The 13,472-nt window shown below is 40.7% G+C and overlaps 1 protein-coding gene across 1 annotated transcript in view; it reads right to left on the bottom strand.

Annotated features, from left to right (window-relative positions):
* Nucleotides 1–342: 342 nt before the first annotated feature.
* NUDCD1 (NudC domain containing 1) overlaps nt 343–13,472 on the bottom strand; it is a 266,321-nt gene continuing 253,191 nt past the window's right edge. The window contains exon 10 of the mRNA XM_073632155.1: nt 343–782. Coding sequence (XP_073488256.1) covers nt 490–782 — 293 coding nt within the window. The 3' untranslated portion in view covers nt 343–489. The remainder of the gene's footprint in view (nt 783–13,472) is intronic.

Below are 13,472 nucleotides of genomic sequence, written 5' to 3' on the forward strand. Positions count from 1 at the left end.
ACAGACATTTTATATCACTACTATATATACTTACCATGGGCATCAGTCACACAATATAAAAGACTTGTATCAAGATTCTGTTCTACAGTGTTGCCTTCTAGTAAATCCTCCAGTATAAGTACTACAGACAGAAACTTTGATTCAGAAGTATCTTCCACAATAAGCATTGATTCACATTGACAATTGCTTTATGTTCCATATAACACAGAGCTCTATAGTATGAATCACACAGACAATTGTTTCCATAAAGGAACCTAGCAAAAGGCCATTATTCTGAGAATAGGAAATACAGAGAATGTACAGTAATCTACGGCGGGCAGGCCTATAAAGCACACATGGAGATGGATTTAAATATTTTATTGACCCATAAGTACAAATCGTTAAAAAAAATTGAATCATGCTCCAGCATAGACGGCAGACTTGAAAAGCCTCTGTAGGAGTATTTTGGTTGGCGGTGAATGGAGATGAAAGGTAAGCAGAGAGGACTAATTAACTGCCATTGTTTACTCTTATTACAAACAATTTCTTTGTGGTTAGAACAAACAGGCGATCGTTGGAAGCTTGAAAGCCTAAGATAGTATGATTGGTCTCCAGACTCGCTACCTGCTGCTTCGCAACTTGTCCTACGCGGCGCCCTTCTTTTCTGTTGTACAATAAGGTGTCCACTGGAGTGGGCTGGCGGTATATAAAGATCCTGCGCACACACTCGCACAAGGCAGCATATGAGCTATTGGGAGCACAAGTGAAAAACTTCTTGTCTCGCTTTGATGCCTGAACATAACCTGGAATACAAAAACAGAAAAAAAAAAAAAAAAATTACAAAAAAAATCTACATGGTTTACCCTAACCTCATTTATTGTGCACCATTGCTGCAACATTCAACAGGATACATGGTATATACATATACACACACAGTGCCTTGAAGTATTCATACCCCTTGACATTTTCCACATTTTGTCATGTTACAACCAAAGACCTAAATGTATTTTATTTGGATTTTATGTGATAGGGATAGACCAATACAAAAGTGGCACATAGTTGTGAAGTGGAAGGAAAATGAAAAATGGTTTTCAATTTTTTTTACAAATATGTGAAAAGTGTGGTGTGCATTTGTATTCAGCCCCCTTTACTGCGATACCCTCAACGAAAATCTAGTGGAACCAATTGCCTTCAGAAGTCACCCAATTAGTAAATAGCGTCCACCTGTGTGTAATTTAATCTCAGTATAAAATACAGCTGTTCTCTGAAGTCCTCAGAGGTTTGTTAGAGAACCTTAGTGAACAAACAGCATCATGAAGGCCAAGGAACACACCAGGCAGGTCAGGGATAAAGTTGTGGGGAAGTTTAAAGCAGGGTTGGTTATGAAAAAATCTCAAGATTTGAACATCTCACAGAGCACTGTTCAATCCATCATCCGAAATTGGAAAGAGTATGTTACAAATGCAAACCTACCAAGACATGGCCGTCCACCTAAACTGACAGGCCGGGAAAGGAGAGCATTAATCAGAGAAGCAGCCAAGAGGTCCATGGTAAATCTGGAGGAGCTGCAGAGATCCACAGGTCAGGTGGGGAAATCTGTCCACAGGACAACTATTAGTCGTGCACTCCACAAATCTGGCCTTTATGGAAGAGTGGTAAGAAGAAAGCAACTGTTGAAGGAAAGCCATAAGAAGTCCCATTTGCAGTTTGTGAGAAGTCATGTGGGGGACACAGAAAACATGTGGAAGAAGGTGCTCTAGTTAGATGAAACCAAAATTGAACTTTTTGGCCTAAAAGCAAAACGCTATGTGTGGCAGAAAACGAACACTGCACATCACCCTGAACACACTACCCCCACTGAGAAACATGGTGGTGGCAGCATCATGTTGTGGGGATGCTTTTCTTCAGCAGGGACAGGGAAGCTGGTCAGAGTTGATGGGAAGATTGATGGAGTCAAATACAGGGCAATCTTAGAAGAAAACCTGTATGCAAAAGACTTGAGACTGGGGCGGAGGTTCACCTTCCAGCAGGACAATAACCCAAAACATACAGCTAGAGCTACAATGGAATGGTTTATATCAAAGCATATTCATGTGTTAGAATGGTCCAGTCAAAGTCCAGACCTAAATCCCATTGAGAATCTGTTGACAGACCTTGAGCTATTTTGCAAAGAAGAATGGGCAAAAATGTGACTCCAGATGTGCAAAGCTGGTGGAGACATCCCCAAAAAGACTTTCAGCTGTAACTGCAGCGAAGGGTGGTTCTACAAAAGTATTGACTGAATACAAATGCACACCACACTTTTCAGATATTTGTAAAAAAAAATTGAAAACTATTTATAATTTTCCTTCCACTTCACAATTATGTGCCACTTTGTGTTGGTTTATCACATACAATCCCATTAAAATACATTTACGTTTTTGGTAGTAACATGACAAAATGTGGAAAACTTCACGGGGTATGAATACTTTTGCAGGGCACTGTGTGAATAATATATATATATATATACACATATACACACATACATATACACACACATTTACATAATGTAACTTACGAATTTACATAACCTGTAAATTCTTGGGCTGTCTTACATGAACTGCAAGTTTAAGATCTCCCCAGAGTGGCTCAATGAATGAACTTATGAGCACAACTGTGTATATGTGTGTGTGTATATATTATTATTAATATATATATATCTATATACATACATACATACACACACACACACACACACAGTATCTCACAAAAGTGAGTGCATCCATTCACATTTAAAAAAAAAAAATTATTATATCTTTTCATGTGACAACACTGCAGAAATTACACTTTGCTACAATGTAAAGTAGTGAGTGTACAGTTTGTATAACAGTGTAAATTTGCTGTCCCATCAAAATAACTTAACACGCAGCCATTAATGTCTAAACGACTGGCAACAAAAGTGAGTACACCCCTTAGTGAAAATGTTCACATTGGGCCCAATCAGCCATTTTCCCTCCCCGGTGTCATGAGACTCATTAATGTTACAAGGTCTCAGGTGTGAATGGGGAGCAGATGTGTTAAATTTGGTGTTATCGCTCTCACTCTCTCATACTGGTCACTGGAAATTCAACATGACACCTCATGGCAAAGAACTCTCTGAGGATCTGAAAAAAAGAATTGTTGCTCTACATAAAGATGGCCTAGGCTATAAGAAGATTGCCAAGACCCTGTAACTGACCTGCAGCACCGTGACCAAGACCATACAGCAGTTTAACAGGACAGGTTCCACTCAGAACAGGCCCTACCATGGTCGACCAAAGAAGTGAGTGCACTACTCAGTGTCATCTCCAGAGGTTGTCTTTGGGAAATAGACGTATGAGTGCTACCAGCATTGCTGCAGAGGTTGAAGGGGTGGGGGGTCAGCCTGTCAATGCTTAGACCATACGCCGCACACTGCATCAAATTGGTCTGCATGGCTGTAGTCCAGAAGGAAGCCTCTTCTAAAGATGATGCACAAGAAAACCCGCAGAAAGTTTGCTGAAAACAAGCAGACTAAGGACATGGATTACTAGAGCCATGTCCTGTGGTCTGATGAGACCAAGATAAACTTATTTGTTTCCTATGATGTCAAGCATGTGTGTCAACAACCGGGTGAGGAGTACAAAGCGATTCAGGAGTTCTAAAGGAACCACTTCATCAGGGGTGAAGATAGATCGATAAATATAATTATTGATCCGATAAGTTCTGTACCGTTTGGATTGAACAGGAAGCACCCATTAGGGGTCTATTTTTTTCCATACACTGCCAAGCAGAGGCCTTGTACACTTTTTTTTTATGTTTTGCCTCTGGACTTTGAGGTCAACCTATTTTAGCTTTCAAAACCTCCTCAAAATTGTTAGGTGTTTGTCTTGTAGTAATTATTGAGTAAATCTTGAGTAAATATTTTATAGGTATCATTTTCATCCCATGGTTTGATGCATCTAAAGCATCCAATTCAAGCATTGCTTGGTATGACTCAATAAATATAGGGCATGTAGGAGATACTTAGAAGGTGACCATGTATCTGCAAATATGAAGAGCTTGTAATCGCATGCAAATCATTAATGACTTGGGTAATCTCTGTGCAAGTAGACACAAAAAAAAAAAAAAAAGGAATGTGTTTGTCACCTGGTCCTGGCAGTGCAGTAATGAGAATATTTATGTATAGATATCTCATTATTCTTGGTGAGACTTTTTTCCAGTTCATGGCTACATATAGTCATCTTTGGGTGGACTAACTAGATTCTGGGGTTGCAATCTTGATGTGGTATTGTGTACTTTATCACAGACAGCCCCTCAATAAGATAAAGCAATCCAAGAGTTGAGGTAGCCTTCAGGGTTTGGTGATGAGGGTTGATGTTCGGGTTGGGGTTGTGCTTTAGAAAGTTTTTATAATGCGAAGTGAGAGTGCAGGTTTTAGGATTGAGAAAGCAGATATCTCCCATCTGTTTTTGACCACTTATTCTGTAAATCTAGAAAGCATTCAGATGCAGTAGCATCCAAAGAGCATCTTTTAGCTGAACCCGATTGTTCCAGCTCAGAGCACGAGCTTAGTGGCTCCAGCTGCTGTCTCCGTCCCCATTGAATGGATTAATAGCAGCAGGAGCCATTGGCTCCAGCAGCAGCTGTCAATCAAATCCAGCAGTGGGACTCGTAAACGATCCTGCACGGGTGCCCCCAGGAAATGCGGGTCTCTGTGGGGGCACCTGATGAAGAGGAGGAGCCAGGTGCACTGACAGGACACCACAGAAGAGGAGGGTCTGGGCTGCTCTGTGCAAAACCCTTGCACAGAGCAGGCAAGTATAAATTTTTTTTAAAAATAACAACACCTTTACAATCACTTTAAGAGGGACATCTGTGGACAAAGCCATCACCTAAGGCAGTGTTTCTCAACCTTTTTTTCAGTCAAGGCATCCTTTAAAATTATAGACAGTCTCCAGGCACCCCATTCTAAAATGTAAAAACCTATTCTAATAATTTAACCCTTTCACGCCTAAGCCTATTTCTGACATTTGTTTACATGTTTACAAGTTAAAATCCATTTTTTTTGCTAGAAAATTACCTAGAACTCACAAACATTATAAATATTTTTTTTAGCAGAGACCCTAGAGAATAAAATGGCGATTGTTGCAATGTTTTATGTGACACGGTGTTTGTGCAGCGGTGTTTTAAATGCAACTTTTTGGGAAAAGGGACACTTTCATGAATTTAAAAAAAACAAAACAATAAATTTAGCCCAATTTTTTTGTATAATGTGAAAGATGATGTTATGCCGAGTAAATAGATACCAAACATGTCACGCTTTATAATTGCACGCACTCGTGGAATGGCGACAAACTACGGTACCTAAAAATCTCCGAAGGCGACGCTTAAATTTTTTTTTACGGTTACCAGGTTAGAGTTACAGAGGAGGTCTAGTGCAAGAATTATTGCTCTCGCTCTGACGATTGCGGCGATACCTCACATGTGTGATTTGAACACCGTTTACATATGCGGGCGCGACTTCCGTATGGGTTTTTTTTTGCTGCGCGAGCTCACGGGGGCGCTTTAAAATTTTTTTTTTCTTATTTATTTTTAGATCATTAAATTGTGTTTTTTTTTAAAAAATAATTTGATCACTTTTATTACTGTCACAAGGAATGTAAACATCCCTTGTGACAGTAATAGGTGGTGACAGGTACTCTTTATGGAGGGATCGGGGGTCTAAATGACCGCCAATCCTTCCTTTGCACTCTAAAGTATTCAGATCGCCGAAAACGGTGATTCTGAATATTGTATATTTTTTAAAATCCAGCGCCATTGGCAGCCGAGTAAACAGGACGTGACATTGTGACGTCACTTCCGTGTTTACATTCAGGAAACTGGCACGAAGCCGTTTCCGGCTTCGTGCCAGTCTCGCTCTAGCCGTCAGAAGTGGCGGATCGAGGATCGGGTCTCCCGATTGGAAGGGAGGCCCGGTCAGAGTGGCGGGAGGGGGGTGTCCCTTCCTGCTCCTCCGGGATAACAATCGAGCGGCTTTTAGCCGCATTGGTTGTTATCCCTGGATAGCCGATTGCCCGCTCAAAAAAACGGTACCGGGATGATGCCTGCAGCTGTGGGTATCATCCCGGTACAACACCCCAAAAGTCAAGGCCGCATATCTGCACACACTCGGCGGGAAGGGGTTAACATAATGCGGCAGCATTGACACTTGTAGGACACCCAACATTAGAGGAGATTTATTCTTCCAAAGCAAATACACTTTTGCACACAAGTACCAACTAGTATTTCAGTGTTTCTTCTCTCCCTCATTTTATCTCCATCACTCAGCTAATGTGACCCCAGTGTTGCATAGTTACATAGTAGGTGGGGTTGAAAAAAAGACAAGTCTAACCTACGTTTGTGATTATATGTCAGTATTACATTGTATATCCCTGTATGTTGCGGTCGTTCAGGTGCTTATCTAATAGTTTTTTGAAACTATTGATGCTCCCCGCTTAGACCACCGCCTGTGGAAGGGAATTATGGTACGGTATTAATGAATTGAAAGCATATCCCTTCTCAATCGTCTCTTCTCCAGAGAAAATAAGTTCAGTGCTCGCAACCTTTCCTCATAACCAATATCCTCCAGACCCTTTATTAGCTTAGATGCCCTTTGTACTCGCTCCATTTCCAGTACATCCTTCCTGAGGACTGGTGCCCAGTACTGGACAGCAAACTCTAGGTGCGGCCGGACCAGAGTCTTGTAGATCGGGAGTATTATCGTTTTATCTCTGAAGTTGTTCCCCTTTTTAATGCATGCCAATATTCTGTTTGCTTTGTACCAGCAGCTTGGTATTGCATGCCATTGCTGAGCCTATCATCTACTAAGACCTCCAGATCCTTTCCCATCCTAGATTCCCCCCAGAGGTTCTCCCCCCAGTGTATAGATGGCATTCATATTTTTGCCACCCAAATGCATTATTCTACATTTTTCTACATTAAACCTCATTTGCCATGTAGTTCCCCACCCCATTCATTTGTTTAGATCTTTTTGCAAGGTTTCCAAATCCTGCAGAGAAGTTATTGCCCTGCTTAGCTTAGTATCGTCTGCAAATACAGAGATTGAACTGTTTACCCCGATCCTCCAGGTCGTTTATGAACAAAATAAATAGGATTGGTCCCAGCACAGAACCCTGGGGGACCCCACTACCCACCTCTGACAAATCCGAGTACTCCCCATTTATCACCACCCTCTGAACTCGCACTTGTAGCCAGTTTTCAATCCACGTACTCACCCTATGGTCCATGCCAACGGACCTTATTTTAAATGCTTATGGGGAACTGTGTCAAATGCTTTTGCAAAATCCAGATACACCACGTCTACGGGCCTTCCTTTATCTAGATGGCAACTCACCTCCTCATAGGAGGTTAATAAATTGGTTTGGCAAGAAAGATTCTTCACGAATCCATGCTGATTACTGCCAATGATACCGTTCTTGTTACTATAATCTTGTATATAGTCCCTTATCATCCCCTCCAAGAGCTTGCATACTATTGATGTTAGGCTAACTGGTCTGTAATTGCCAGGGATGTATTTTGGGCCCTTTTTAAATATTGGTGCTACATTGGCTTTTCTCCAATCACCTTATACCATTCCAGTCAGTAGACTGTCAGTAAAAATTAGGAACAATGGTCTGGCAATTACTTGACTGAGTTCCACCAGTACCCTAGGATGCAAGCCATCTCGTCCCGATGATTTATTAATGTTAAGTTTCCCAAGTCTAATTTTAATTCTGTCCTCTGTTAACCATGGAGGTGCTTCCTGTGATGTGTCAGGAGGATAAACCCTGCAGGTTTGGTTACTGAAGCCCCCCGGATTCCCTCGTAAAGACTGAGAAGAATAAATTCAATACCTTCACCATCTCCCCATCCTTTGTAACAAGATGTCCTTCCTCATTCTTTATGGGGCCAATATGGTTTGTCCTCCCTTTTTTACTGTTTACATAGTTAAAGAATTTCTTGGGATTTTTTTTGCTCTCCTCCGCTATGTGTCTTCCGTGTGCTATCTTAGCCGCCCTAATTGCACCCTTACATTTCTTGTTGCATTCTTTATAAAGTCTGAATGCGGATGATGATCCCCCAACCTTGTATTTTTTAAAGGCCTTCTCCTTTGCTTTTATATGCATTTTTACATTTGAAAATGGTGTAAATATGTAGCGCTACAATGTGCCAAGAAAAAAAATATGTGAAAATAAATATAATTCAAAAACTTATGAATGACTCCCCACTGTGATGTGGGTATAAATAAACTCAGTCAAGTCCCACAATATAGTAAAAAGTGAAATCCAATATATGTGGAGAAATCTTCTGGTATGTGATTCATCTACATGGAAATCTTAAAGTGTAGAGAGATAAAAATACTCTTACCGGAACTGGTGGATTCGGATGCTGGTGGCACCGAATAAAACAGGCTTAGAGATCGGGCTAAGAGATCCACATGGATGGCTGTCCTGGAATGAAGTGGGGGTGTAGGATCTCAAACCACATCTCCCCTTATCCCCTCCCCTTCAAGATTTCCATGTAGATGAATCATATACCAGAAGATTTCTCCACATATATTGATTTCACTTTTTACTATATTGTGGGACTTTATCACTGACTTTATTTATACCCACATCACACTGGGGAGTCACTCATAAGTTTCTGAATTATATTTATTTTCACATATGTTTTTTTCTTGGCACATTGTAGCGCTACATATTTACACCATTTTACCTTTGAATATTTGTCATATTTTTATGTAGCAGCTTTGTTCTCACTGGGTTAGCGCAGTTATATATTGTCTCATCCTTATTTTTACATTGGAGTTAGGCCATCCAGGACTTTTGTTTGCTCTTTTAAAATGTATTACCCAATGGGATGCATTGGCTAATGCCCTTATTTAATATGCTCTTAAAGCAAACCCATCTCTCCTCCGTGTTCTTTGTTCCTAAGATTTTATCCCAATTCATGCCTTCTAACAATGTTCGTAGTTTAGGGAAGTTAGCTCTTTTGAAATTCAGTGTCTTTGTATTCCCCTTATGTTTCCTATTTGTGTGATTTATACTGAAGCTAATTGACCTGTGATCGCTGTTTCTTAAACTGCCCCGTATTTTCACATCCATGATCAGGTCTGTATTGTTGGTAATCAGTAGATCCAGTAACGCTTTATTTCTAGTTGGTGCATCTACCATCTAAACCATTAAATTGTCCTGCAAGACATTTAGGAACTGGGGAGCCTTAGACTAAAGCGTGGTTCCCTCTGCTTATTAGTCTATGTCCGGATAATTAAAATCCCCCATTATGATAACACTTTCCATCCTTGCTGCTAAACCAGCTAAACTTGTGACAGGAGATCCATCTCCCCCTCCTCCCTCAGGTTATGGGGCCTATAGCATACTCCCAGTAATATTTTCCCCTTAGCTTCATCCCATTGGAGCTCTACCCATAAGGATTTAGCCCCCTCCTTAGTTCCCTTAGTGATGTCATCTCTCACATTCACTTGTACATTATTCTTGATATTTAGGCATACCCCCTCCCCCTTTTTTACCCTCTCTATCCCTGTGATAAAAGATATACCCTTGAATGGTTGCCAGCCAATCATGAGAGCTGTTGAATCAGGTCTCTGAAATTCCCACAAAATCCTCCTTGTACAACAGTATCTCTAGTTCACCCATCTTGTCCGCCGTTCTCCTGGCATTGGTGAACATACCATGTAGTTTAGACCGGTCGCATACTATCGTCTTATTGGGTGTTCCGAGACTGCAACTAGGACTTGTTACTATACTTACCTTGGGTTTATGTGCTTTAGTCAACCTACCACTAATGCCCCCAATACTACCCTCTGGAATATGTTCCGTGCTGACTATCTCTACCTCTGGACCCTCCCCCCCGTCGCCTAGTTTAAAAACCCCTCTAACTTTTTGGCCATCTTTACTCCCAGCTGATCTGCACCCTCCTCATTTAGGTGCAGTCCGTCCCTTCTATAGTACTGGTGATCGACTGAAAATTTGGCGCAGTCTTCCAGGAACCCAAACCCCTCCTTACTACACCAGCTCTTCAGCTACTTGTTTACTTCCCTAATCTCTCTCTGCCTTTCTGGTGTGGCCTGAAAATACTACCTTGGAGGTCCTTTTCCACAATTTAGCTCCCAAGTCACTAAAATCGTTCTTTAGGTCACTCCATCTGCCTCTGACATTGGTGCCAACTTGCACCATGACAGCCGGATCTTCTCCAGTCCCTCCCAGCAATCTGTCCACTGGATCCATGATGTGCCGAACCCGAGCGCCCGGTAGACAACATACAGTTCCGCGCTTCAGGTCTTTGTTACAGATTGCCCTCTCTGTCCTTCTAAGAATTGATTCCCCTACCACCAGAATCTGTCTTTTTCCCTTCGCCCCCCCCCCCCCCAACTCTCACTGGAGGAGTTCTTACTTCGGAAGCTAGGAGAGGGAGGGACAGGGGAGGGTCAAACAAGGATGCTGTGCAGACGATCAACACCCTTCTTATCAACACTGATGACATCACTGGTTGTTAAGATGCCGGTGGCTGAAAGTTTGAAAAGGTTCACAATAAAAACCTGTGTAACTAAAAAGCAGGCTTTATCCACCTGCTGGCTTGCATACATTTTTGGGTAATTTTTATAGCCAAGGCACCCCTGAAGAAACCTCAAGGCACCCCAGGGTGCCTGGGTACCCTGGTTGAAAAAGGCTGACCCAAGGACACAAGCTAAAAACTAAGACTTAGTTGAACTGGGAGGGGTTATGCCTGGGCAGGGAATTCCTGCCTTTTTTTGGCCAGTGTCCATTCAGCTGAAGGTGGCAGCATAACCCAAGTAGTCATAAATATAAAGTTTCCTGTATCCTGTGACCAAGAAATTAACTCTTTATGGTCTCTCAGCATTTAATCTGGTACTTTTTCTGCCCCAACGCTAAAATCACTAGAACTTTTTGATAAAAGGAGATCATTACTGTAGGCACACATCGGAATGGCAACCACAAATTAAAGCTCAATTGACCTTATAATAACAATACCTTTTAAATAAAGTCATAATTTAGGGTGTATAGAGACGAAATATACAAACTATTAGTAGTTTAATCAGCACGACTGCTTTAAATTTCTTCCAAATGGTGCAAATATGTTTATCTGACCTAAAAGCATTTCAGTGATCTATTTTCTAGGTTGTCAACCAATATTTATTGACAGAACATTTTTTACACTGCCTGCTACAAGTTAAAATGACACATCTATACACAATTAAGTGCTACTCACCTGGAAAATGATAGGATCAAATCAGACTGCATGACTATAAAGCGCAAGGTATTACATTGATATTAATATTTGCATACATTTTTCTTTTTACTCAGAAAAATTTCTATTAGAGTTCTGTTGCCATAGAAACAAAACAATATCCTAAAATGATTTAGCAGTGACTGATGAACCTTCTATAGGACTTCATGACCATTAGCGTATCTTAGTTACGGGTGATGGTCCTCGTTAAGACAGTGGTTTGATTCAGCTATAGGTTTGCCACACAGCAGGCTTATCATCAAACGCACCTCATAACACCAATCTTATTTTCACACCATCGTAAGCACTTTCCTCTCATTTGCAGATGGAAGAGGTTAGTTTAAGATGAGGCAACAGATTCTAGGCGATATATGGGGGAAATGTGTATATTGCACATGGCAAACATGAAAAACAATTGGAATAACTGGCTTAATGATCAGCTCATGTAGCCTGGGAACAGCATATTGCTACCCCTGCCATGTACTTAAAGCAACAAAGTCGCAATATACATCTGTAAACTGAGAGTGATACAGCTACAACAGATGTTTTGGTGGAACTATAAACTTGTAAAAAAATAAAAAATATGTAATAAATATAATATATATAAAAAAAAATATATATATATATTTATATATTATATAATATACATACATATATACACACACACACACATATATATACATGTATAGACACACACATATACACACACAGCTGTGAAAAAGTATTTACCCCCTTTCTAATTTTTTATTTTTTGCATATTTGTCACACTTAAATGACTCAGATCATCAAACTAACTTTATTATTACACAAAGATAACCCGAGTAAATACAAAATGCAGTTTTTAAATGATGGTTTCATTTATTAAGGCAAAAAAGCTATCCAAACCTGCCTGGCTTTATGTGAAAAAGTAATTGCCCCTAAACCCAATTGGTTGTGCTTTTATTAGGCCACTCCAAAACCTAAATTTTGCTTTGTTTGAACCATTTGGAGGTGGGCTTGCTGTTGTGTTTTGGATCATTGTCATGCTGCATAATCCAAGTGCACTTAAGCTTGAGCTCACGAACAGATGGCCGGATATCTTCCTTTAGGATTTTCTGGTAGAGCTCAGAATTCATGGTGCCATCAATTATGGTAAGACGTCCAGGTCCTGAAGCTGCAAAGAAGCCCCAGACCATCACGCTACAACCAACATGTCTGACTGTTGGTAAGATGTTCTTGATAAAATGTTGTATTAGTTTTATGCCAGATGTAATGGGACACACACCTTCCAAAAAGTTACATTTTTGTCTCATCAGTCCACAGAATATTCGCCTAAAAGTCTTGGGGATAATCAAGATGTTTTTTGGTAAATGTGAGAAGAGCCTTTGTGATCTTTTTGGTCAGCAGTGGCCTTGGAACTCTCCCGTGGATGCAATTTTTGCCAAGTCTTTTTCTTATTGTTGAATCATGAACACTGATCTTACCTGAGGTAAGTGAGGCCTGCAGTTCTTTAGATGTTGTTCTGGGTTCTTTTATGACCTCCTGGATGAGTCGTCATGCTCTTGGAGTAATTTTTGTAGGCTGGCCACTCCTGGGAAGGTTCACCACTGTGCCAAGTTATCGCCATTTGTGGCTATGGCTCTCCCCGTAGTTCACTGGAGTTTCAAAGCCTTAGCAATTGCTTTGAAACCCTTCCTAGACTGATACATGTACTTTAACTTTGCTTCAAATCTGTTCTTGAATTTTTTTTTTAGTTTGTAGCATGATGTGTGACTTTTTGTGATCTGTTAGTGTGCTTCACTTTGTCAGACAGCTTCTATTTATGTGATTTCCTGATTCAACAGGTCTGGCAGTAATCAGGCCTGGGTGTGGCAAGTGAAATTTAACTCAGCTTTCCAAAAAATTGTGGTTAATCACAGTTCATTCATGATTCAGCATGGGAGGGGGCACTTACTTTTTCACTTAGGGCCAGGCAGGTTTGAACAGCTTTTTTCCCTTAATAAATGAAATAATAATTTAAAAACTGCATCTTGGAATTACTCAGGTTATCTTTGTATAATATTAAAATTTCTTTGATGATCTGAATCATTTAACCACTTCACCCCCGGACCATTTGGCTGGCCAAAGACCAGAGCAGTTTTTTGCGATTCGGCACTGCGTCGCTTTAACTGACAATTGCATGGTCGTGCGACGTGGCTCCCAAACAA

Source organism: Aquarana catesbeiana, linkage group LG05 (genome assembly GCF_042186555.1).
Source record: "Aquarana catesbeiana isolate 2022-GZ linkage group LG05, ASM4218655v1, whole genome shotgun sequence".
Taxonomy (NCBI): Eukaryota; Metazoa; Chordata; class Amphibia; order Anura; family Ranidae; genus Aquarana; species Aquarana catesbeiana.